This window comes from Dermacentor andersoni, chromosome 8, assembly GCF_023375885.2.
Source record: "Dermacentor andersoni chromosome 8, qqDerAnde1_hic_scaffold, whole genome shotgun sequence".
Classification (NCBI taxonomy): domain Eukaryota; kingdom Metazoa; phylum Arthropoda; class Arachnida; order Ixodida; family Ixodidae; genus Dermacentor; species Dermacentor andersoni.
This window is the reverse complement of record NC_092821.1, coordinates 97,776,395-97,804,336: the sequence shown is the minus strand read 5'-3', so window position 1 is coordinate 97,804,336 and position 27,942 is coordinate 97,776,395. Positions and strand designations below refer to the sequence as shown.

The following is a 27,942-nucleotide window of genomic DNA, read 5'->3' as shown; positions in this document are numbered from 1 at the left end:
CTGAGCTGCGATTGATGCCTCGTGAGAGTACCTTGCCCCTGTGGGACTCGAATGTTTTAACCATGTGTCGGTTACGTTCGTTGTCTCCAGACATACGGATGCACCTCCCGCCTGGATTACCACGACATGAACAGACCACACTTTACGGTCTGTGGCAAGGCGTTGACTTTACAAACTCATATGCTTTCCTCATAGGAATGGCCAACAGCCCCATGTTCGACACATGTAACATCGACGAGACGCTAACACACATTATCTGTGTCTGCCCGCGGTACAGTGCTGAGAGACAAGTGATGTGCAGAGTACTGGACCAGTTGGACAATCGTCCACTTTGAGAACTAAAAGCTTTAGGCCAATGCTCCGAAAGAACATCCGCGTTGAAGGCCTTACTCGGGCTATTAAGGTTCTTGCGGTCCACCAGGCTTCACGACAGACTCTAAGAATGCCACCCCCTACCGTTCTGTAGTGTACGGGCTTTTTTCGTGCTTGTCTCCCTTTCTTTCTACCTCCCTCTTCCACTCTGTTTCTCTTTTCATCCCCCTTAACACTTCCCATTGCGCTGGGTAGCCAACCGGAAATACCTCTCGTTAACCTCCCTGCCTTTCTCTACATTATTTTCTCTCTCTCTCTCTACGTGCATGCGATAGCGGGGCTTCGCTTCACCTGTACGCTTTCTCTGCATTTACCTTGCAACCTCCATGGCAAGTACTAAGGATGAACGCCCAATGTATCATATGGGATATCCTGGAAAGGCCTTCACATATTACTAGCCCATACATAACTGCACACTCATGTTAAATAGGCATTGGGAGGCGTGGCTTGCGGACAAGGAAAAGGAGAGCCAAGTGCCTCTCCTGGACCAAGCCCAGCAAGCCGCTCGCGCCAGAGGTGTCCTGGACTAAGGGCCCAACCACGCTCGCCTACTTTTCTTTATGAAAAATAAAGTTTCCTTCCTTCCTTCCTTTCTTCCGCCCTCATAGATGTGCACATGTGGAACAGCGTCTGCTCGACGCCTACGTGGTGTTTGCTCGCTACGATCATCATGTACCACGTTGGAGCTGGGTAGTAAATTAATTATGCAACGACCAATTAGGCTTTTATAGCGTTCGGCATCATCAACAAGTTACCAGTGCTAATGCGGTTGCTCCATCGGCTAATTAGAAACCAAACCTGTTTTATGGCTCGGCGCCGTGTCCGTAGTCCATAGCGCGAAAACGAACAGCTGATCTCAATAATTATGGCAGACATACCGAATACTTTGACCTCAGCTTGACACGAGACTCAGCAATGACGGATTTTGCCACTTGTTTCTTGCTGACAGGGCGGAGAGCCAGTAACAAACGCGAATTCGGTCAGCTCTGTCATGTTGCTATATGTGATGACGGTTAGGATGGCTATTACGCAAGGGGCATGCGCAATGACCATCAATTATTTTATTGCGTTAAATTAATTATGGATTTATACTCAGTGCCTTGAGTCAAGGCACTCAGCATGATATCGTAAGCAGCACGTCATTGAGCGTAATCGCCGAAATGTGAGATTGCTGTTCCGATAAAATGAGCTTAAAAGCAGATGAACCATGAAACTCGGTAGCAAAGCGTTGTATACCCGTACAAAGCGAAACGATAAGCTATTCAGCGCGCAAGCCCTGGGTTTCGCTGCGATACCGATCTGCTAGTGCACCGAGCGGTATGCTTAGATTAGTGGAGCGCTGGACCAGCTATCTCTCGCACTATCGTGGCCCGAGATACGCGCTTACTCGGGCCCCTGAGATACACGGTAATTGTGAAGCTGCCTGAATTCGATTTTTTTTCGTATTGCCGACATTCCCTTTGAACCGAAAACTGATCAAAAATATTTTTGGTTTCACTCCGAAACAAAATAATAACGTGTCGTTTACATTCTCGCTCCGATCAAAAATGTCTCGCTCCGACACACTGCCCACAGCATACGTATACGGCTCACGGGCCGCGATCTTATCGCACATGGATATTGTATGCAACATCACGGCGACGGCGAAGGCAAAATTTGCCTGGAGTGGCCCTATAAGTTGCTGCAACAATAATATGTATGGTGGCAGCTCGTCACACAATGCGCTAAAAGTTCGTAAACAGGTTATTCTCTAAATTGTTACACTCCAAATTAGTGTACAAGAATTTCAGGGTGCTTCTTTACTATTTATTAGCCTGGTGTTGTGTTTTATGTTATACCTTTTTATGTAACTCACAACATGTAATGTTCTCACCAAAAAGACATCCTGGCCTAGCTGATGCAGCATACAGTTAAGGGTTATTATGTGTAGCAGAGCAGAGATTTGTTTCCGCCCAATAAAAGCAAAAAACTACGAAACCAGTTTGGCAGCAAAATGTAATACTTCTACGTTGGGCCGGAAAATAAAAATGGCAGCAGTGTTTACGATAAAGATAACAGGAATGCTACCGTATTCCAAAGCCAGCAACAACAAGAAATAACTCGGGGGAAAAGGAACGGTATCTTTCAGCTTGCGTAAAACTCCTAAAAATTATGCAAACCAATAAATTAACATAGCACCATGATCTATAAATGACCCTGCCTAGATATTCCGAGCTATCAATAAGTCAATCAGTGTGACGTCAGCAAATTTAAAGAAACTAGTACTATCTGGAGCTGCCAGCGATACACTCCATTTTTAAGCAATGTCTGAAGTTATCTTTAGTAGTTGGGGTGTTTTTGCAAGTTTCCCGCAATTCAAATGACTTTCTTTATAGCGATGAAATATACTTCTAACTGCATGGTTCATCATTTATGATACGCGATAACTTCGGCTCCTGAAATTTCAATCATTCAATTGTTTGAAAAATTGACGTATCTATGCATATTTTGCTGAAACAAAGCCTGGTCAAATGTTTCTTTTTTTTGGCAACAAAATAAATGTTCATGCACTACAGAGGTTACATGTAATAAACGATTGCTATTTTATCGTATATTTTCAGTTTTTAATAGTTGCAGACAGTTCTCAGCGAAACTATAGAGTTTTCTGCAGATATTTTTACATAGGGAGTTACACTAGTGTCTAGAACTGCAAAGTGGTGTTTCAGCAAGCATGCGAATATACTTGTTGCGGGGCTAGTTGTCTGGAAAAGATAAGCAATTATGCCAAGAAAAACGGTGGCAAGAATCTCTTCGCTGTCCGGTTGTTTCTTCACATAGTACGTTTCACATAGGGCATGTAGTATTTGTGCAAAGTTTATCTTGTTCTTAAGGGCTTAAGGGCTTGAAGATCAACTTCAAGGACATACTGTGCTATGCAAGCAACAATTCGCAATACTCGCACATGAGCACTATGACTCGATGGTTGCCTTAGTGGATTCAGAAAATGATGAGTGCTTGATAATTTAGAGGTAAAGTGTAATAAATACTATCACAAGAACGCTCCAAGCCAGAGACATCGAAATTAGATAAAAACACGTTCTACTAACTATCATTCCCGTAGTAGCCGAACGATTGCAGTGCCCGAGTTACCTTTAGTAGTTTTCCGGGAAAACTCTTATGACTGAAACCATAGCCTCCGAAACTGTGTGGCGGACGCGAGCTGCCCACTCTCGGAGGCCATGCTGAAACATTGTGTATACTATTGCAAACTTACCGTAGGGGTTTCGAACACATTGCGGGAGCTGCGTCCGACTACCAGTGAGCTCTGAGCGTGTCCAATCAAAGCTTCAGCATAATTACAACCGTTCTCATTGCAAAATGAACTGTGTGGTACCGCTTTGTGTGTAAGGCAGGTTTTTGCTCACCGACTTCGTATATGCAGTGACATACGTTGGACTCGGGGCATGTTGTGTTTAGCACTTTCTTCTTCGGCTCTGAATCTTGACAGGACTTGTGGCACGCCTCTGGCGTGCACGGAACTGAAATAGGAAGAAATTGAGTTGGATCGTACTTGGCGACGTAGAAATGATTATGGAGAAATGATGGTTGTGAGGGTTTCCTCAACACATTAGCTATTCTTGTGATTCGTGCACACTTCTTTTAACCTAATATCAAGAATGCTACAAAGCAGTATTCTGTGTTCGAGTTGTAAGTAGTACCTTTTTTAATAATATCAAACCCTAAGAGTCACCGATGACTACAGCCATAGCGTTCTAAATAACTGCACAGTGGCACAGTGGACTGAAAGAGGCTTTGGTGTTTTACTGCGTCATGGTAAGCACATTTTCAGAGGCAGAGCCTTATCCCAGTGCTCCTCCTTTGGGCACTCTGCGTCTTTTTATAATAACTCTCTATGTTGCTTCTTTTTAAACTTAACGTTTACTCATGCAGCTGCAACTACTGGTGTGTTAATTCATTGGCCTTATGTTGAACTGAGCAGATACGTACCACGTGGCTTGGCGCAGTAGCAAACATTATTTCTACAGGTCGCCTTTTTGGGGTCCGCTTTTGGAACTGCCATCTTCAGTAGTCTTCACATTTTGAAGCTAGACACTCTCAAATTAGATGCAACGGCGTTAGGATTCCTGCTAAATGCAAGAGCTTTATATATAGTTTCTGCCATTTCAACATCTCGATCACTTTGACACATTAGTGTTTGGACTAATGATTATTATTTGACGTTAGCAGTTTGAATTCAATCTCACTTGTAAGTATTTCCTATGATGAATACTTGTAAAATAATGGGTCAGTGTAAATTATGTGGCTAATTCTTCAGCTAACTTTGTTCTAACCTTGCCGAGCTTATCGGTGCTTAAGTCTTGAGTTGCTGCCCATCATTGTGCTGTCTTACAAATACATGATTAAGGGCATCTATTATAAGCATTACTTACTATGACACCACTCAATCGCCAAATTCACTGCAGTGACATGCATAACTCTGAATACAGCTTGTTTGACCTGCCTAGCTTCAGGAGCCTCCAGCAGCTTCAGCAACTCCTATATATCGCAACCACGCTCAACGGCGTGGCCACGGTCAGGTGAGTGACAGGCGACCACGTCCCTGCTCTTGCCGCCGACCCGTCTCCAGATGCTTCTGATTACCAGCAGGATGCCTTGAACCTCGACAGCCCATTACGGCCCATGGTCGCTCTGGACCTTACCAAGTAGCCGCCCTATATCGACTTTTGCTTGCCTACCGCGACATATTTGGCACTGACAAACGACAACTTGGTCAGACGTCCCTTGTTCTGCATCGGATAAACACTGGTGATGCTGTTCCCATTCACCGCCGACCGTATCGCGTGTCCATGGCAGAGCGGCGAGTTATTCAGCAGGCAGTAAACAAGATGCTCGCCAGAGGCATTGTTGAACCCTCCTCCAGTCCTTGGGCGTCGCCTGTCGTGTTCGTCAAAAAGAAAGATCGCACATGGCGGTTCTGCGTTGCTTACCGCCACCTAAACCGAATTACTCAAAAGAATTTTTACCCTTTACCACGAATCAACGACGCTTTTCATTGCGTTCACGGTGCCAAATGCTTTTCGTCCATCAAGCTTCAATGTGTTTATGGCAGATTTTCGTCGATGAGCACGACCAAGAAAAGACCGCTATCGTCATGCTATATCATCATCATCATCATCAGCCTGGTTAGGCCTAATGCAGGGCAGAGGCCTCTCCCATACTTCTCCAACAACCCCGATCATGAACTAATTGTGGCCATGTCGTCCCTGCAAACTTCTTAATCTCATCCGCCCACCTAACTTTCTGCCGTCCCTGCTACGTTTCCCTTCCCTTGGAATCCAGTCCGTAACCCTTAATGACCATCGGTTATCTTCCCTCCTCATTACGTGTCCCGCCCATGCCCATTTCGTTTTCTTGATTTCAAACAAGATGTCATTAACTCGCGTTTGTTCCCTCACCCAATCTGCTTTTTTCTTATCCCTTAACGTTACACCCATCATTCTTCTTTCCATAGCTCGTTGCGTCATCCTCAATTTCAGTACAACTCTTTTTGTAAGCCGCCAGGTTTCTGTCCCGTAGGTGAGTACTGGTAAGACACAGCTATTATACACTTTTCTCTTGAGGGATAATGGTAACCTGCTGTTCGTGATCTGAGAATGCCTGCCAAACGCACCCCAGCCCATTCTTATTCTTCTGATTATTTCCGTCTCATGATCCGGATCCGCCTCTACTACCTGCCCTAAGTAGATGTATTCCCTTACCACTTCCAGTGCCTCGCTACCTAATGTAAATTGCTGTTCTCTTCCGAGACTGCTAAACATTACTTAATCTTCTGCAGAATAATTTTTAGACCCACTCTTCTGCTTTGCCTCTGCAGGTAAGTGAGCATGCATTGCAATTGGTCCCCTGAGTAACTAAGCAAGGCAATATCATCAGCGAATTGCAAGTTACTAAGGTATTCTCCATTAACTTTTATCCCCAATTCTTCCCAATCCAGGTCTCTGAATACCTCCTGTAAACACAATGTGAATAGCATTGGAGAGATCGTATCTCACTGCCTGACGCCTTGCTTTATTGGGATTTTGTTGCTTTCCTTATGGAGGAATTCGGTGGCTGTGGAGCCGCTATAGATATCTTGCAGTATTTTCGCATACGGCTCGTCTACACCCTGATTCCTTAATGCCTCCCTGACTGCTGAGGTTTCGACAGAATCAAACGCTTTCTCGTAATCAATGAAAGCTATATATAATGGTTGGTTATATTCCGCACATTTCTCTATCACCTGATTGATGGTGTGAATATGGTCTGTTGTTGAGTAGCCTTTACGGAATCCTGCCTGGTCCTTTGCTTGACAGAAGTCTAAGGTGTTCCTGATTCTATTTGCGATTACCTTAGCAAATAGTTTGTAGGCAACGGACAGTAAGCTGATCGGTCTATAATTTTTTAAGTCTTTGGCGTCCCCTTTCTTATGGATTAGGATTATGTTAGCGTTCTTCCAAGATTCCGGTACGCTCGAGGTTATGAGGCATTGCGTATATAGGGTGGCCAGTTTCTCTAGAACAATCTGCCCCCCATCCTTCAACAAATCTGCTGTTACCTGATCCTCCCCAGCTGCCTTCCCTCTTTGCATATCTACCAAGCCTTTCTTTACTTCTTCCGGCGTTACCTGTGACATTTCGAATTCTTCTAGACTATTTTCTCATCCATTATCGTCGTGGGTGCCACTGGTACTGTATAAATCTCTATAGAACTCCTCAGCCGCTTGAACTATCTCAGCCATATTAGTAATGATATTGCCGGCTTTGTCTCTTAACGCATACATCTGATTTTTGCCTCTTCCTAGTTTCTTCTTCACTGCTTTTAGGCTTCCTCCGTTCCTGAGAGCATGTTCAATTCTATCCATATTATACTTCCTTATGTCAGCTGTCTTACGCTTGTTGATTAACTTGGAAAGTTCTGCCAGTTCTATTCTAGCTGTAGGGTTAGAGGCTTTCATAGATTCGCGTTTCTTGATCAGATCTTTCGTCTCCTGCGATAGTTTACTGGTATCCTGCCTAACGGAGTTACCAACGACATCCATTGCACACTCCTTAATGATGCCCACAAGATTGTCGTTCATTGCTTCAATACTAAGGTCCTCTTCCTGAGTTAAAGCCGAATACCAGTTGTGTAGCTTGATCTGGAATTCCTCTATTTTCCCTCTTACCGCTAACTCATTGATCGGCTTCTTATGTACCAGTTTGTTCCGTTCCCTCCTCAGGTCTAGGCTAATTCGAGTTTTTACCATCATATGGTCACTGCAGCGCACCTTGCTGAGCACGTCCACATCTTGTATGATGCCAGGGTTAGCGCAGAGTATGAGGTCTATTTCATTTCTAGTCTCGCCGTTCGGGCTCCTCCACGTCCACTATCGGCTATCCCGCTTGCGGAAGAAGGTATTTTTTATCCGCATATTATTTTGTTCCCCAAACTCTACTAATAACTCTCCCCTGCTATTCCTAGTGCCTATGCCATATTCTCCCACTGCCTTGTCTCCAGCCTGCTTCTTGCCTACCTTGGCATTAAAGTCGCCCATCAGTATAGTGTATTTAGTTTTCACTCTACCCATCGCCGATTCCACGTCTTCATAGAAGTTTTCGACTTCCTGGTTATCATGACTGGATGTAGGGGCGTAGACCTGTACAACCTTCATTTTGTACCTCTTATTAAGTTTCACAACAAGACCTGGCACCCTCTCGTTAATGCTATAGAATGCCTGTGTGTTACCAGCTGTATTCTTATTAATCAGGAATCCGACTCCTAGTTCTCGTCTCTCCGCTAAGCCCCGGTAGCACAGGACGTGCCCGCTTTTTAGCACCGTATATGCTTCTTTGGGCCTCGTAACTTCACTGAGCCCTATTGTATCCCATTTCATCATCATCATCATCATCAGCCTGGTTACGCCCACTGCAGGGCAAAGGCCTCTCCCATACTTCTCCAACAACCCCGGTCATGTACTAATTGCGGCCATGCTGTCCCTGCAAACTTCTTAATCTCATCCGCCCACCTAACTTTCTGCCGCCCCCTGCTACGCTTCCCTTCCCTTGGGATCCAGTCCGTAACCCTTAATGACCATCGGTTATCATCCCTCCTCATTACATGTCCTGCCCATGCCCATTTCTTTTTCTTGATTTCAACTAAGATGTCATTAACTCGCGTTTGTTCCCTCACCCAATCTGCTCTTTTCTTATCCCTTAAAAGTTACACCTATCATTCTTCTTTCCATAGCTCGTTGCGTCGTCCTCAATTTGAGTAGAACCCTTTTCGTAAGCCTCCAGGTTTCTGCCCCGTAGGTGAGTACTGGTAAGACACAGCTATTATACAATTTTCTCTTGAGGGATAATGGCAACCTGCTGTAAATGATCTGAGAATGCCTGCCAAACGCACCCCAGCCCATTCTTATTCTTCTGATTATTTCCGTCTCATGATCCGGATCCGCCGTCGCTACCTGCCCTAAGTAGATGTATTCCCTTACGACTTCCAGTGCCTCGCTGCCTATTGCAAATTGCTGTTCTCTTCCGAGACTGTTAAACATTACTTTAGTTTTCTGCAGATTAATTTTTAGACACACTCTTCTGCTTTGCCTCTCCAGGTCAGTGAGCATGCATTGCAATTGGTCCCCTGAGTTACTAAGCAAGGCAATATCATCAGCGAATCGCAAGTTACTAAGGTATTCTCCATTAATTTTTATCCCCAATTCTTCCTAATCCAGGTCTCTGAATACCTCCTGTAAACACGCTGTGAATAGCATTGGAAAGATCGTATCTCCCTGCCTGACGCCTTTCTTTATTGGGATTTTGTTGCTTTCTTTATGGAGGACTATGGTGGCTGTGGAGCCGCTATAGATATCTTTCAGTATTTTTGCACACAGCTCGTCTACACCCTGATTCCGTAATTCCTCCATGACTGCTGAGGTTTCGACAGAATCAAACGCTTTCTCGTAATCAATGAAAGCTATATATAAGGGTTGGTTATATTCCGCACATTTCTCTATCACCTGATTGATAGTGTGAATATGATCTATTGTTGAGTAGCCTTTACGGAATCCTGCCTGGTCCTTTGCTTGACAGAAGTCTAAGGTGTTCCTGATTCTATTTGCGATTACCTTAGTAAATATTTTATAGGCGACGGACAGTAAGCTGATCGGTCTATAATTTTTCGAGTCTCTGGCGTCCCCTTATGGATGAGGATTATGTTAGCGTTCTTCCAAGATTCCGGTACGCTCGAGGTTATGAGGCATTGCGTATACAGGGTGGCCAGTTAGTGTAGAACAATCTGCCCCCCATCCTTCAACAAATCTGCTGTTACCTGATCCTCCCCAGCTGCCTTCCCTCTTTGCATATCTACCAAGCCTTCCTTTACTTCTTCCGGCGTTACCTGTGACATTTCGAATTCTTCTAGACTATTTTCTCTTCCATTATCGTCGTGGGTGCCACTGGTACTGTATAAATCTCTATAGAACTCCTCAGCCACTTGAACTATCTCATCCATATTAGTAATGATATTGCCGGCTTTGTCTCTTAACGCATACATCTGATTCTTGCCAATTCCTAGTTTCTTCTTCACTGTTTTTAGGCTTCCGCCGTTCCTGAGAGCATGTTCAATTCTATCCATATTATATTTCCTTATGTCAGCTGTCTTACGCTTGTTGATTAACTTCGAAAGTTCTGCCAGTTCTATTCTAGCTGTAGGGTTTGAGGCTTTCATACATTGGCGTTTCTTGATCAGATCTTTCGTCTCCTGCGATAGTTTACCGGTATCTTGCCTAACCGAGTTACCACTGACTTCCATTGCACACTTCGTAATGATGCCCACAAGATTGTCGTTCATTGCTTCAACACTAAGGTCCTCTTCCTGAGTTAAAGCCGAATACCTGTTCTGTAGTTTGATCTGGAATTCCTCTATTTTCCCTCTTACCGCTAACTCATTGATCGGCTTCTTATGTACCAGTTTCGTCCGTTCCTGCTCAGGTCTAGGCTAATTCGAGTTCTTACGATCCTGTGGTCACTGCAGCGCACCTTGCCTAGCACGTCCACATCTTGTATGATGCCAGGGTTAACGCAGAGTATGAAGTCTATTTCATTTCTAGTCTCGCCGTTCGGGCTCCTCCACGTCCACTTTCGGCTATCCCGCTTGCGGAAGAAAGTATTCATTATCCTCATAATAATCTGTTCCGCAAACTCTACTAATAACTCCCCCCTGCTATTCCTAGTGCCTATGCCATATTCCCCCACTGCCTTGTCTCCAGCCTGCTTCTTGCCTACCTTGGCATTAAAGTCGCCCATTAGTATAGTGTATTTAGTTTTCACTCTACCCATCGCCGATTCCACGTCTTCATAGAAGCTTTCGACTTCCTGGTCATCATGACTGGATGTAGGGGCGTAGACCTGTACAATCTTCATTTTGTACTTCTTATTAAGTTTAACAACAAGACCTGCCACCCTCTCGTTAATGCTATAGAATTCCTGTATGTTACCAGCTATGCTCTTATTAATCAGGAATCCGACTCCTAGTTCTCTTCTTTCTGCTAAGCCCCGGTAGCACAGGACGTGCCCGCTTTTTAGCACTCTATATGCTTCTTTTGGCCTCCTAACTTCACTGAGCCCTATTATATCCCATTTACTGCCCTCTAATTCCTCCAATAGCACTGCTAGACTCGCCTCACTAGATAACGTTCTAGCGTTAAACGTTGCCAGGTTCATATTCCAATGGCGGCCTGTCCGGAGCCAGGGATTCTTAGCACCCTCTGCTGCGTCGCAGGTCGGACCGCCGCAGTGGTTAGTTGCTTCGCAGCTGCTGGGGACTGAGGGCTGTTGGTTTGATTGTTGTGTTCATATAGGAGGTTGTGGCCAAGTACTGCACCAGGGTGGCCAATCCTACTCTGGTGAGGGAGTGCGTTACCGGTTCTGGTCACCGGGATGAGGCTACACTCCAGGCCTGTTTATGCAATTTTATCAACACGCGGATTTTTTTTATACCGGTGCAAAATTTTCGGCACCGGGATTTGAACCACGGACCTATTGCACGCGAGGCGGGTGTTCTACCTCTACGCCACCGCTGCACCTCATTGTAGATGGTCTATACCAATTCAAGGTTATGCCGTTCGGTTTATGCAGTGACCCCGCCACGTTAGAACGGATGATCGACTCTCTCCTTCAAGGTTTCAACTGGTCAACTTGCCTTTGTTACCTCGACGACGTCCTTGTATTTGCTCCTACATTTCAGACGCACCTTGAGCGCGTCGCAAGTATCCTTGGCATGTTGCGCAAGGCTGGGCTCCCATTAAACTCATCGAAGTGCCACTTCGGGCGCCGACATATTACATTGCTAGGCCATCTTGTCGATGCTTCCGGAGTACAACCCGACCCGGAGAAGGTTCGAGCAGTAAGGCTTTTCCTGCACCTCAGTCTCTCAAAGACGTCCGGAGTTTTGTGGGACTCTTTCCTTATTTCCGAAGGTTCGTGAAATATTTCCCACCAATCACTCGACCACTCACTGAACTTCTGAAGAAAGACGTGCCTTTTATGTGGGGTTCGCCTAAGGCCGCCGTATTTTCACGCCTTGCCGCGTTTCTCACAAATCCACGAGTCTTGGTCCACTTTGACCCGTCCGCCCCTACAGAGGTCCGAAACGATGCCAGTAGTTAGTTATGGGATCGGCACCGTCTGATCGCAACGCCAACATGGACACGACGGCGTTATAACCTACGCTAGCTGGCTCCTGACAACTGCAGAGTGCAACTATTCGATTACCCAGCGCGAATGCCTTGGTCTCGTCGGGGCTGTTTCAAAGTTCCGCCCATATTTGTATGGGAAGCCCTTCTCATTAATCACAGACCATGATGCGCTCTGTTGGCTTTCGTCGCTCAAGGATCCTACTCGTCGGCGCGGCCGTTAGGCCCTCCGATTGCAAGGATATTCTTACATTTACAAGTCGAGACGCCAACACCAGGACGCAGATTGCCCCTCTCGTTTCCCAATATAAGACACGACCTCTACGTCTGATACTGACACCGACATCTGCGTTCTCTCTGTTTTTCCACTGCTCCATGTCGCCGACGAGTAGCGCCGTGACTCGTCCTCGCATATATTCATTGACCGGCTTCAATCGTCACTTCCCGACAGTTCTCTCTGCTTATTCACACTTCAAGATGGCGTACTCTACCGCCACAGCGTTCACCCCGAAGGCCCAGCAGTACTCTTTGTGACCCGTAAACACCTTCGCTCGTCTGTTCTTCACGGACTTTATGATCTCCTAACTGCCGGTCACCTGGGTGTGTCACGTACCTACGACCGGATCCACCGACGCTTCTTTTGGCCAGGGCTTGCTCGCTCCGTTCGAAGATACGTAGCTGCGTGTGAGAAATACTAGGGACGGAAGACACCATCGACGCTCCCTGCTGGGTGCCTTCAATCACTCGACATTTCCGCGCAACCATTCGTTCGGGTTGGTTTGGAATTACTTGGTCGTTTTCCTTTTTCTACCTCTGGGAACAGATGGAGCGCTTCGGCCACGGATTGCGCCACGCGCTACTCCGTCACCTGAGCGCTTCCTACAAGCTGCGCCACAGATGTCGCCGATTGTCTTTTACGCGGCGTGATTTTATTACACGGAGCTCCGCGACAACTTCCCAGAGACCGTGGCCGGACATTCCAATGAAAAGCTATCGCGCAAATCCTCCAGTCCTGTGCCACGAGGCACAAGCTATCCACGTCATACCGTAAGCAAACAACTGGCCTCACGGAGTGTCTCAATCGCACTCTCACAGACATGCTCGCGAAATATGTCTCTTCAGATCATAGTGACTCTACCGTTTGTCATATTCGCTTATAATTCTTCGCGCCATGACACAGCCGGTTATTCCTCATTTTTCCATCAGTTCGGCCGAGAACCAGCGCTGCCCTTCAACAAAACCCTCCTTGTTCACGCAGCACCGACCAGTGCATATGCACTTGACGCCATCGCCCGCTGTGCCCACGCAAGGGAAGTTGCACGTGACCGCCTTCTGAAATCCCAAAAGAGTTAAAGGCGTTTGTACGACCGGCGACACCGAGACGTGCACTTCCCGCCTGGTTATTTGGTGCTTCTATGGTCTCCGTCGCGTCAGGTCGGCCTATCAGAAAAACTACTGTCTCGTTACGCAGGACCATACCGAGTGCTTCGTGCCGTGACTCCCGTCACTTACGAGATCGCCCGTGACGCCCCATCTGTTTCCCAGACCAGTGATATCGTGCACGTTACACGACTGAAGCAGTATCAACCTCCCAGTGATGACATTTAGACGGTCCGGGACGTCGCTTCTGCCGTCGGGGGATTATGCTACACGCGTGCGGTATTTCAATGTTTGAACGAAGGCGCGTGGGCGCCACCACTCGAGAAAAGAGGAGGAAGAACGAACTGGGCGAGCGCTGTCGATCCAACCGGTCAGCGCTGCAACCGCTGTTGTAAATATGCCCTTTAAATAGCTGCTCGTCTTACTGACTCGTACTTCGCGTAACAATATTCCTAATATTTGTAGCATTTTGCATAGTGCGGGAGGGAGGGAAGAGAAAAGCAGAAGGCAGGGAGGTTAACCAGAGTAACGTCCGGTTGGCTACCCTACACTGGGGGAATGAGAAAGGGAAAAACAAAGATGACAGGGAGAGAGAGGAGGGAAGGAAAGAAGGAAATTAGTGGTGAGTTCGTTGATGGATGTGGTCTAATAGAAATTGCATTAGTAGTCTCACAGACGTTCGCACAAGCCCGTCGTCCTCAAGATGCGCAAAAGCGCCTTCACCGCTTTATGGCGTTGCAGACGAGCAATGGGTGCGGTGTTCCAGACGCACCTGCACAGAAAGCGGCCGATTGACCAGTTTTTGGAGAGCGTTGGCAAGTTCTTGTCTTTCTCGGGCATATTGTAGACCGTGGCACAGCAGGTGGTCGATATTTTCTTTGGTGACGCAGACCTCGTATCCTGCAGTGTCGGTCACTCCAATTAATGTAGAGTATGCCTTTAGGAACCCAACTCCGAACCAGAGGCGACAGAGAAGCGTAGCTTCACATCGAGGATATCCGAGTGGAGTTCGAAGTTACAGTGAGGGGTTTAATCGATGCAGTCGTGTAAGTCGTACGTTTGGCGCGTACCACTTGGTCAGTGGGGGACTGCGTGCCAGGTGTCGAAGCTGCCTTGCGGCGTCTGTTCTCGGTAGCGGAATTGGAACGCTGTGCTCTTCATTATGTGCTGTGCGAGCAGCGTTATCGGCAGAATCATTGCCACTTATTCCACAATGGCCAGGTACCCATTGCAAAACAACCTCGTGACCGTTTTATTGGACGTGATGGTGAATTTTCACGATTTCGTATGTCAATTGTTCATGACATCCGCGTCGGAGAACTAACTGCGTGCACGGTAATGCCAGTTCTGAGTCAGAGAACACAGCCTATTTTCTAGGTCTTTCACAATCAATGAATTCCAGGGCACGAAGCAGAGCCGTTGGTTCTGCCGCCGTTGAGGTCGTGACATGCGATGTCTTGAACCGCAGTGTTATTTCTCGCGTTGGTATAACGACCGCCCCACCATACTGCACGACGTAGTCGATCCGTTGGTATAGATGTGCACGTGGTTGCGGCACTTTTCATGCAAAAACGTAAGCTCAGCTGTTTTAGAGCAGGGGCCGGTATACCTGTCTTTTTCTGTAGTCCTGGAATCATTATATCTACTTGTGGATGGCTCAAACACCATGGAGGAAACACTGGCTTGGCCGCAGGTGCGTACCCTGAAGTAAACGACGGGAGACGGAACAAAGCAGCAAAGGATGCCAAAAGTGTCAACTCGTTTTTTTTTTCTTTTTGTTCTGCCGAACCTTCACTGTGGGAACAACTATGCTGGAACCTCAGCGAAGGCAGGACTTCCTTTCCGCAGAGACATTATTGCTTTATTACCATTATTAACATTATTGCCAACAAACTTGCACGTGTTGTTGGACTACGAATAAGATTACGCTTCATTTTACCATTAAGAGTGAAGCACCTACTTTATAATTCTCTTTTATTATCTCATGTTAACTATTGTCACCTCGTATGGGGCAACACGACTAGCAATAACATCAGCATTCTATATTTATTGCAAACAAAGCCATCCGTGAAATTTTAATTTCTTCATTCGATGCGCATACTGATCCTCTTTTTTGCCAATTAGATATAGCGCCGATAAAATCGGTCTGCAAAACAATTTTGCTAAAACGCTTTTTAACGGAAACAAAAGGTAGCACTCATTTTCTCGAGCACTTGTCAAGGCTAACATTAAATACAAGCAGTTTCAGTACACGTCACAGAGAAACTGGGCATATTCCGCACTCAAGAACTAACTACGGGAATCAAATGCTGCGACATGAACTACCATATCTACTTAACTTTCTTGATTAATCGCCATTCTTATTATCATTTCAATTAGGTGCCCAAACTTGCCACTCATATTGGCATTCACGTGAATGCTTACTGCTTTTCTTTGTGTTTTGTTCTGATGTACACGAATTCTAAGCTTTAATTGCACAGTGACTTATTTAGTTTTGTATTTCTGTGAATGTTACCCGTAAATGAAAAGTGGTTCATGTTGTCTGCATTTTGTTGTTTTCCTGTTCCTGTTTTTCGTAACATGTATGACAATTACAATTTCTGCATTAATGTCAATTTTGCGACGCAGTGCGAAATTACTTTGTATACATATAGTCCTATTTATCCACACATTGTTTATATTTATATTGTTTTTCCAATACATCTGTTTATCTTGTATTTATGCACGCATTGCTACGCGATGCCTAAGAAACCAATAACGGACACGGACCTAGTCAAGACGATTTTATGGCTTTTTGTCTGTGCCCCTGTCATCTGTACGTTGTATAGATACAAAATAAAGTTCGAAGTTGAAAGTTCAAGATTGTCCCCCTTCCCTTTTTTCGCTGTTTTCTTGCCTGTACCACGCAGGCGTTCCGGCCGACACTCTGCTCTCTTGAGCGGTAAATGGTGTTCACTGTCCGACCCCGTAATCGTCGGGAAGCGGCAAGTTGTTGGTATTGGCTTCTACTTGTCGTGGACCACGTGTTCGGCGTGACAGTTGCAGCCTATCGCAATGACCAGGCGGTTTCCGATTCACGCAATGAGCCTAGTTCTGTCCTTCAGATCACTTTTCGGGCTGTTGTTGTTGGGACGCGGGCGTGCAATCATGTGCCACTTTACGCATTTCGCCTGCTTTGAGAAGCTCCTGAAAATAATGCGCAAGTTATAGCACGTGGCTTTGACATAGCGCAATAACAACTACCGAATGGGTTGTTTTAGGATGTATTAAGTTTGCCAGTGATAGCCATGTCCTGAATTCAACAATTATAACGTTCTTCAAATTATATTTAATTTACCGGATAATTATCACGCGAAAAATATCTTGGCGATAGTAGAGAGCCTATGACCGCAACCTGTAGGTCTAATAATCGTATAATGCAGCGGCTTTTTTGACTGTTTGGCTAAAGTTAGCTCCGATATCCCGTTTGTATTTGTGATCTTCCACTTTATGCTTTGGAGCTTCTTACCATCTTCGTACGAACAGGAGCACACGTCAGACGCCGGACATGATGCCGCGAGGAACATGCTGTTGGGTTCTGCCTCCTGACAAGCTTTCCGGCAGGCATCTATGTTACCTCCTATAAACTAGGCGACGGCAGCTTGTCACGTGGGGATTGACGACCCTGGCCTTTCGTCGCATATAGAAGAACCAGCCAGCAACTCGTATCAATGTTGTTGCAGTACCGCTGTGGCGGCGGCGTGCAGTCGAAATTACCATTACTACCATTGCTCCAAATCAATAAAGCATTGCATACCCCCCTCAGCAGTTGTAGGGGTGGTTTTCAACAGCTTCGCTGGACATCCACTTTCGCAGGGTCGGAATGGCGAGTCAATTTTCTTCATCAGGGCGTCAGGCCGTTTGTCGATCTTTTGTTGGAGTAAAGCATCATTTCGAAGTTTTATAGCACTTGCAGGTTTTTTTTTTTTTCCTAATATCTTCTGCCTTTATCTAGCTTTTACGGCCGTAAAGTGCACCAGTTTGCTGTTTTCGTTTGATTGGAAGAGGTGTCATTCACATCGGTTTATTAATTGTTAGTTCGGAGCACGTCGGTGCAACACAAGTATTTCACTTGGGAGATCAATTTCAAGGTTGTTCTTCGGGAAAAACTATACATGGTTTCCATATGCAAGAGTGTGTTGAACTGGGCTTCTTCGTGCACGTCTGGAAGCTAATCGAACAGCGTGAAAGACGGAGCCGAGGGTAATCGACGGAGACGGCGCTGCATCTGTCGGCATCACTCGGTGTGCACCGACTCACAGGTGCGCTTTGCCTAAAATTTAAAGCGCTATCAAATTGCATTACTCGACGATTGCTCGGTCGAAGCCGTACATGGCGAATTTATTGTAACACACGTAGTAAACTTGAGGAGGTTGACGTGACCGCTTGAGGATAATAGATTATCGCAGATTATAAACGCGTTTTTCTGTATCAGCACCGACGTACCAGTTCTAGTTTCTGTCACTCGTTCGCGACGAGGCGCAACACTATCTTGCTGCTGCTTCGTTTTAATTTGAATATTTAGTCACATGATCATAAGACGAAAGTGGCAATAATTACCTTTGGTTTCATCCGCCAGGGCTCTCCTATGATAAAAAGGGAGAAGGAAGAGGTGAGTAAATAGATAAACATCGACTGATCGTCTTCGTCTGACTCGTCGTTTGTTCTTCCTGCGCAGGAGGACAGCTTTGGAAATTCCTCTGCACCAGCGTGGACACGCCCTTGAATACGTTCTTGTCTATGCTTTCTAAGGGAGCGCCCTAAGTGGCGAAAATCGGTAGAAATGTATGCGTTGCCTAATAGCAAACCTCGTTTGAATATGGTCCTGAATACAATACAGTTGAAATACCTCTCTTTCTCTCATCTGTCTCCCACCGAGTACATTAGTAACTGTTAAAGTTATTGTTGTTTATTTATTTGTTTGTTTGTTTATCTCCCATTGGTAGATTTCTCTTTCTCTTTTATAATGTAAACTCATTTTGTCTAGCTACTGCTTTTATTTGGACTCTTTCTTTCTTTCTTACATAAATAATTGTATGTTTCCAGTATGCACCAGTATGTTTTCTCGCCAGACGAGTTTTCGTCGAACACATGACCACCTTTAATTATTTGAGCATACAAAGCCTATTTCATTTATTCATTTCATTTGTGTGATTGTATTCTTGAAACGATTCCCTCAATGCGTATGTGTGGACTATCATCTTCAATGGAATTACAGAAAAAGCGACTTCAGTAATCTTCCAAAATCTAACTCTCTTTATCGAAAAAAAAGAAAGAAAAGAAAACTGCGCCATATGCACATTTCATAACATCACGTGGAGGTCTATGTCACGCTCGAAAACCGCGAGAGGTGCGTCCTATCCAACATATGAATAAAAGTAACGGAATTATCTACACGAGATCGAACATACACGATTCAACCATTACCTCGACACCCAATAGGTTATTGAAAGAAAAGTTAGACTCACTCACGTCCAGCAGACGTCATTGAGATTCCGAAACAAATATTAATTTTTTCAAAAAGTAACTCGATATCTGACGCCTGCTATTCACTACAACTCCGTTGTGTGTATATTTCACGCACTGACTGCATAGCAAACGTTTCTTTATGCTTAATGACGCATTCACTGTTATTCCATCCCGCATTGAAAGAGCTATATATGTAATAAAATTGAGATACGTCCATGTGACAAAGTAGCCATGCTTGTTTATTCTCACTTCTTTTTCCTCTCCTCCCCCCACCTTTCCCCTTCTTCTCCTTTACACTCCCCCTCTTTTAAGTCTCGCGCCTCCTCGGGTGACACGGAAGGACGTTGCTTACACTTGCAACCTCTAATGGTCCACTGTTCACATATGCAACCGTCTTGAGTACGCCTTGCTGCACACATGTTTTCACCACCTCGAACGGACCAAGACGTTTTAAGTCGGCTCCTGGTAGTCCCTTTCGGACAAGAACAGAGTCGTTTAACTTCATATTAGGTATATGTCCCTGGTGCCTCTTGTCGAACTGGCGTTTCATCGCTTCGCGATACCTGCTGCGCTCCTCGTTGGCTTTTAATCGTTCAGTTAGCTGAAGTGTGTCGGAAATTCGAAGCTCCTGGTCGGCGGTCAGTTTCGGCACTTCACAATAGGTGGCAAAATGGGGGCTACATCCAAGGTTTGTGGTCTGTGTCCGGTTAAGGTGTGCAACGCCTGCTTCTAGGCAGCACTTCCATCCTCCTGGGAAATTTGGGTACACGGACATAAACGGCTTTATATCACGGATAACTCTCTCCGTCAATCCATTGGGTGGGGGCTGATACGGTGAGCAGCGCCGCAGCACTACCCTGTGAATCTCTGCACAGTGCTGAAACTTCTTGCTCATGAATGCGCGTCCGTTGTCAGAGACTTGGACTTTCAAATTCGAAAACATCGCTCGGTCAAGAAGCGCAATAACACTATTTGTATCTTCTTTTCCAGGGCGTGCAGCTACCATCCTTGTGCATTGGTTGATTGCCACTAGAAATGACTCTGTTTGGCGCACAGCTTCGCCCTTCTTTTTCAAGTCGGCAAAGTCCACATGTACTACTTCGAAAGGTGCGACTCCTTACAAGGTCTGAGTGATGCGGTTATACGAGCTCGTCCAGCGGTGGCCGGTACTTTGCCTTATTTACCTGGCACAAGTGACATAACCGAACATATCTGTCTATGTCTCTCTCCATATTCTTCCATGTGAACCTTCGTAGGAGTTTATTATAGGTTCGCCAGAAACCATCATGACCACCAGAGTCGGAGTATCATGGTACATGTGGAGCACTTTTGGAATGAGAGTCTCCGGCACCACGAACCTTCCATTGGCAAACCGTAGACTTTCGGATCCTTCGCATAGTTTCGTCATGTTTAATACTTCATGTGTAACTTCGACCACCAGTATAGATAACGCATCTGCATCTGTCGACGCGCTGCCTGCCCGGTAGATGACCTCTAAATCATACTGCTGCAGTTCGTTTATCCAGCTCTCCAGCTTTCCTCTAGGCTCCGACTGACTGAGGAGATAAGTCAGAGCCTGATAGTCCGTATACAGTTTGAATTTTTGCCGTCTATGTACGATCTAATGTACCGCACTGCCAAGCGGATGGCGAGGGCCTCCTTCTCCGTCGTAGAGTAGTTGAGCTGAGAAGTATTAAAGGTGTAAGAATAGTATCCTACGACACGAAGTTGTCCATTTAGCGGAGAACTGCAGTCCCTCTGATACAGCTGTGCCCCTGTACCATAATTTAATGCGCATGTGTTCATTTAGAATGGCTGGCTGAAGTCAGGTAGAGTTAGTACTGGGCCAGACGAGATGCGGCGCACTACTGCTTGATAGGCTACTTCACAATGGTCGGACCAAATAAAAGGAACATGCTTTTTTGAAAAACTCCGCCAGGCGCTGTGTCATCTTTGCAAAATCCTTCAGGAAAATCCTGAAGTGGCCTGCTAGTCCAAAGAAAACTCGCAGCGAATGAAGGTCGTGTGCCTTCTAAAGTGTGGAAATCCGATGTACAGACCCTTGCTTGGTACGTTTGGTAGCACCGTCGAACACTCTACCGAGAAAAAGGACCTTGGGCCGGAAGAAATCACTCTTTTTTTCATTTATCTTCAGGCTGATAATGCTGAGCGCTTGTAAGACCTTCGCCAGGTGTTCAGTGTGCTTCTGCCCAGACCTAGAATACACAATGATGTCATCAATGTACACATTGCAAAGAATTCCGATATATGGCTTTAAAGCATTGTTCATCACCTTCTGGAACCACGCGGCTGAGTTCTTCCAGCCAAAAGGTAGCCTGTTATATTCGTATAATTCGAATGGTGTCACGTAGGTGGAACACTTTTTAGTCTCCTGTGACAGTGGCACTTGCCAGAAGCCTTTGAACAGGTCCAAGCGAGAAACGATTTTACAGCCCCCGGTTTCATTGATGATTTCGTCGATAAGTGGCATTGGAAAGGGACATAAGTCAGTCTGTTGACCTGCCTGTAATCAGTACAGAGACGAAATGTGCCATCTCCTTTAGGAGCAATAGTGATTGGAGAAGCGAAGGCAGAGCTTGATGGGCGGATTACACCGGCGTCGAGCATCTTCTGTATTTCTTCGTTCAACCGATGTTTCTTCTCTCGCGACATGTTGTAAGCCTTGCGTTTTGCTACAGCCTTGTCGCGAAGTTCAAATGGTACTTCGAACTTTGATGTGGCCTTCGGATAGCCTCCGATGCATATTAGCTCTGGATACAGCTTGATAATGTCCGCCGCTGTAGTGGGCTTCCGTAGATGTTCAGCAAGTTAAACAGAAGACATTTGGCGGTCATTTCGAGTAGTGACTTCCCCATCCCAATAGAGGTCAAGTCGTAGCTGTTGCATGACTGGGCGAGACAAGAGCAGCTGATATTTCACTCCATTGATAGCGAAAGCCTTAATTAAGGTGCTTTTTCCTTTACACGTCATCAACACTTCCACCCACTCATTATACGTCTATTTCTTTCCGTCGTAACCATACACTCTCACAGGATAATCGTCCACGATTCTGGAATTCCGAGGTCCGGAATTTCGCTCTTCTTTACAACTGTTATCGAACCTCCCCTATCTACTATAGCCTTGACGTCCCTCCCATTTGCTTGCACAGAAATGTAGTCAAGTTTAGCACGATCGGTAAGAAAGGTGGTCTCTTTAAATGAGAGAGGGTAACCTCCCGATAGCAACTTGGTCCCTTTTTTACACCGCAGTGTTTGATTTTCATTGGATGAAGTACTGCATCCGTTAGAAGCACTGTCTTGAGGCTGCAAAGTGCATAAATATTTCATATTTGTGAGCAAGTCATCAACAGTATGTAGGAGTTCGTAATTGTACCTCGCGCTGCTTGCTCTTCGGCAATCCTAATATAATCAGAGGTACGAGCGACGAGTCCGATAAAGTGGAGTCAGCAATATGTAGCAGCCTTCGCTTCTGAACAAAGTATTCTACCAGAGTGCCGGAATTATATTTGAAGGCTATAGCGCTGTCCCAGCTCTGTAGCTTATTCTCGGGAGCAAGACGCCAAAAAACTGTCTGTTCACTCAATCCACGGCCGGTGCACTCTTTGGGCAATTCTCAAGTCATGCCAGGCTTTTGCTATGCCTCCTAGGTACAAGCGCATATTCATAACCTTGTCAAAGTCATGTCGCCACCCATTTTGGTCGCCCCCGTACTCATAAAAACTCAGCCAAGCTTGTGCGTGTGCAGGTGACGAACCGTCCTAAACATCCCGTTTTACCGTTTCCAACGACGGGCTCCGAGAAAGCTGGAGGACGTTTTTACTCACGAGCTCTAGTATTTGTTGCTGGTGTTCACCGTTTCTCTGCTTCAGTTCCATTAAATGATGAAAAATGTCTTGCGCTCTCTCCTATATTCGGCCTTGTTCACTCATGCTGGTCGCACACGGGGACTTTGTACCACCGATAGCAAAAGGTCGTTCGTGAGCGTTTTGAACAAGGGATCAGTGCTCACCCGCAACAGCGAACCATCCTCCGTAGAAAAGGCTTGCCACGCTCGCATGTCTGTCGCCATCCGCGCAGATTTCCATAACGTCCAAGCAAATGGTCCTCGGTGAAACGAAGCGGGTGAGGTGCACAAGACAGGTTCGAATCGTGTCCTTGACTGCGCCAAATTTGTAATAAAACTGAGATCCGTCAATATGACAAGGTAGCCATCCTTGTTTATTCTCACTTCTTCATCTCCTCCACCCACCTTTCCCCTTCTTCTCCTTTACACTCCCCCTCTTTTAAGCCTCACCCCTCCTGGGGTGACACGGAAGGACGTTGCTTACACTTGCAACCTCTAATTGTTCACTGTTCACGTACGCAACCGTCTTGAGTACGCCTTGCTGCACACATGATTTCACCACCTGGAACGGACCACCACCTGGATCAAACTCCAGGCGTTTTCTTTCCGCCCTACAAAGCCGCGTGTACGCCACAAACGCTAGAAACCAGCGGAGTAGGTAGGGAATTTTGGGACTAGGGGACGCAAGCGGCTTGCGTGTGCAAGAACTAGGGGTCATGGTACTGCGCATGCGCAGGCTCCTACGTCTGTGTCTGCGAACGCGCAGTGCCGTCGCCCCTAGCTCTTGCGTCCCCTAAGCTAAAGCTCTACTGCTCCGCGGTAGTAGCACTTTCAGCGCTGGGTGTGCTGCGCCGGTATAGAGTGCCGACGTCGAAGGGAGCGGCCCGGAGCAGGTTAACGCACAGAAGGCGTCATCGTTACTTGCTCTGACAGACAGGCTGAAATAATCTTATGGGTGGCGGCAATGGAAGAGACACTTGCCCTGAATAACTACTAAGAGGAAAGTACGAAATCAGGAAAGAAAGAACTTATGATAAGTCAAAGGAACGCTCATTACTTTTCCAAGCGATATCAGGATGCCTTAGAACACGCACCTATAAAGCGAGATATAACAACGAAGAAGCAGCATGTGCTTGCCGCGGTAAAGCCAGGGAAACGATGGAGCATGTTTTATTAGAATGTGAAGACATTTGCCCAGTGGTCGATTTAGGCACCACTGGCCTCCTTGAAGCCCTTCGGTTCAGCGAGAGCAGTGGAAAAGTAAACACGTCCGCAATAGGGACCAGTAAGTGGTGATTGGAGGATTCGTCGAAGTAGAGAAACGACAAAAAACGGAGACGTACCAGAGTACAGTTCGCAACAGGGGATAAGAAATGTTGGTTCTGGGAGTTCGTAGTGTTTTTTTATTATTATTTAACCTAGGTGGGACAGTAGGCAGTATAGCAAGAAGGTGGTGGTGCTACCCACCACCCCGTCCCAAATGGGACGCTTATAACATCCATCCATCCATCCTGAGAAGTCGTTCAAGCCGCAGGCAAAATTTAATGCCTACTAGGCATATTATCATTCTGAATGAATGGATTCCTTTGTTTTGTGCTTTTTCTACAAGGGGGAAACCAAATCCGTGTATATTAAATACGTAACAAATTTTCTTTGAGGGCGTTGTAAGCAAATTTGGATATATGGGACTGCCTTGTATTTGAAATTACTTTAAGCGTACACATTCTTACCTGGTCTGACTGCATCATCACTTGAGCAGCTTCAAAGGTTGTTTTAGAGCGCCTAAGGGTCCGAATCATTCAAACTTTATTTGCGCTGTCATTCTTCTAATAATGTGATGTCTGTCGTCAGAGGGTGGCACTACTCTTGAAATAAATTACTAACGCGCCAACAATCAAGCCAAACAATACCTGATTGACGCTTATGGTCTGTCTGGTCATTAGAACTTGATGCAGCCTAGGTATGAAAAAAATTGCGTTTGAGCCTGCTCTTTTAAGCAGTTCTCAGCTTCGCACACTACAGTTCTGTAACGGCTTCTAAACATGATAAAATATTTGCTCAAGAAGTTACCTAAACCAGAAATGTAATAAAGAAGTATATATGGAAAGCGCGAATAAAACATTTTAACCTCCTGGGTCATATGTGCAGTACACTGCCTACCAGAATTTCCAGAACACCGGAGTCTCACAGACCGACAGAGTGATAGACATTGAGTGGTGAAACCTCAATGCAGAAGTTGTGTCCAGGACCGAAACACCATTCACCCTTTGCCTCTTCCTTTCTGGTTATAGGCTTTACTTTTTAATTCCATTTGCATTCCTTAAGAATTTCGCGAATATTTAGGGGCCTATCTACCCGTCTTTCTGCTTGTCTGCGTCTCTTGCCATTTTCCCATCAACTTCGGTCACTGGGCCGATGGGTGTATGGGTACATGGGTGCATCTTTTCATTGGTACAGTACTAAGCTGCCATGCTGAACGAACAGGGCTTCAACAAAGGGGCCAACTAGGGACACTGCCTAAGTGCCACTGAGTGTGTCCCGCTCTCTGATGGACCTCTCTCACGCCAATTTGGGTAACTGGGTAAAACTTCGCTGGTGCTGGGCGGAATCATGCCCGCGGCATATGTATTGAGGCAAACTTGTCGGAATGCATATTCACACAGCATCCAGCCATGGACTTCGAGGTGGCCTCGCTAGATGGCGCAACGTGTTCAGTGAGCAACACGAGCGAGAAACCCGGCTGCATGCACGCAATACGGTGGTGGCTGTACGGCGTGTGGCTATTTTGTTTCAGTGCTAATTGCATTAAAGTCGACATCCATCGAGCGACGGATCCTGCCTGTTGTTTTTTAGCTTATTACATAAAACTGCTACACGTTCGGATAATGTTTTAAATGTTGTTGATTTCGGGCCGTTACTTCTTTTCGTGAAGTGGAATACCGTTTCTGTTTCGCAGAACTTCATGTTTGTGTATCAAGCATGGCTACGTTTCACTATATGGTTCACCTCTGGCGTTCTTTCACATAATAATATGTCAAGTTCTTTGATTCTTAACTTCTTTGTAACTACATTTCAAATCAGTATCATGTGTCGTAGTGCTATAGCCGATACAGTTTGGCAATAGCTCTGTACTTTGCACACGCGTGCTTCACCTTAAGGCGTAGCCACGCTCCTTATTTCTGTGTTCTGTGATGCTGTCTAGCATCAATTCGTTGTTCTGAAACCGTCAATGACACCTACAACTGAGTATCGCTGAGTGCGGCTTCATGTGACGCCCGCTTTCAGCTGCTCTATAGCTAGTTTCTTGGGAACTTTTTCTAGACCAATAATAAGACATTTATTCATGTTGTCGGGATCGCCGAGATGCAGCCGACTGCTGATTGAAATTGCGCGTTAGCAGCCGGCTCCACGTGACGATGTGCGCTGATGACGCCGGCTGATAGGTCACATGACCACCTGCGGATCATGGAGCAAGCCTGCCTAAGGCTTCATAAGGCATCGCCGACCGGGATCAGCGGGGAGATCGCTATGGGCCATTGCAGCAAGCGAATGTGCGTGAGGCCCAAGCGCTTCGCCGGGACCAAGGTTAATCGGTCAGTTTTCAGCTATTGCAATGTGGCTGCACAAGTTTCGCCTATTTCTGTAGAGTTCATTTGTTGCAGTTTAAGTTAGGCTAACAAATTTGGTGTTACCGTCTACCTCTGCTGCTTCTCCATAGTGAGGACTACATTGCACCCCGCAACGTGTATAAACAGGCTGGTAGAATACAGGCCGTCTAAGCTCCCCAAAATTTTTATGTGCACCTGTTTTTGCTGGATATTGTGTATTTCTAGCAAATTAGCAACAGGCTTTTCTTATTTTGACTGGTGGCCATGGCTAACCTTGCGCCCATTCTTTTTTTCTGCTAAGGCCTACAAGTTACACATTTGTATATTCAATTGGCAATAAGTTAGTGATAGCGCGTGTGTGAGTGTGCGCGCGTGTATGTGTGTGTGTGTGTGTGAAATCCTCCCCCTCTCCATCGCCAAACGCAGTGCACGTAAAAAATAAGTCTGGAACCCTACGTTGCTTTTTTTTTTTTTTCAGAAAAGCTCACGTACGCTTGAAAATATTGAGGCCCTCGTATTTTGCAACGCATTCACATGAAAAGCATCATTCACACAACATCGTGAGACTGTCACGCGCACATCATGCCTAACCTCAGAAAACGGCGTCGAACGAGCGATGGCTCATAAAAACTGCAAGCAATATACATCATACAATACTCACATAGGACAATAAATGCTGCCATTTTTGTGTGCAAACCGTAAATAATGTCCTACGCGCTGACACATGGTACCGCCCAGTCAGAAACAACAGCAGGAAAAATTGAACTCCGCAAAAAAAATTTGGAGTTACATGCAGTGTTCCTGTTGGGGTAAGAATTCTTGTGGTAGAAAAACATAAATGTCAATTCCGTGATCCGACACATTGTTTGGCAGTGCTACTTTAGTTTCGCGCCATGTCAGAAACCCCTGTCATCCGGCTGACGTCTTGTTAGAATGACAGGCATGACTGTGTCGCGATCACAGAAATCGTTATTTCCTTCCGTATAAGGCTTACGATATGCGTCTTTTCCACCGTATTTCCGGACGTCATCTCACTTTTGTTTCGACTAGGCATCAGGTATCAGACTAGGCAATGGACTAGACGTCCATTGAAGTACGGCGCGAGACTGCAATGAAATTCACGTTAAAAGAGACAGAAATGTCGGCACCTACGTTTTCTCGAGGCCCACGAGTCCCAGAAGAATGTGCGCCGCGACAGCGACAGCGAGTCGCCCGAATGACTTCCGTACCATTGTTGCCTTCTCAGTGAAAACCCAGTTTCCGCGTATTTTGTTCACAAAACCGGGTCATCGAACGCGCTTATGGACACACTCCTGTTTTCAATTTGTCCGTCACACAAGCACTCGCAGAAATAAGAGTGCAATATATGCAGTCTAATAGTGTCTTCCCAGAACGCGGTCGAAATTACGCAGCCAAATCGCCGACGGCTGTTTGTTGCTAGGGCGTAAAACCTTATTATCCTTCCAACGACACGAATCAACAGTTGTAACAGGCTTTGTG

At 46.0% G+C, this 27,942-nt stretch overlaps 1 protein-coding gene across 1 annotated transcript in view; it reads right to left on the bottom strand.

The window, feature by feature from the left end:
- Window positions 1–27,942, bottom strand: part of LOC129384364 (uncharacterized) — a 41,927-nt gene extending 13,985 nt beyond the window's left edge. The window contains exons 1-3 of the mRNA XM_055069757.2: window positions 27,595–27,942; window positions 18,062–18,087; window positions 3,777–3,890 (exon numbers count right to left, since the gene is read on the bottom strand). Coding sequence (XP_054925732.1) covers window positions 3,777–3,890; window positions 18,062–18,087; window positions 27,595–27,674 — 220 coding nt within the window. The 5' untranslated portion in view covers window positions 27,675–27,942. The remainder of the gene's footprint in view (window positions 1–3,776; window positions 3,891–18,061; window positions 18,088–27,594) is intronic.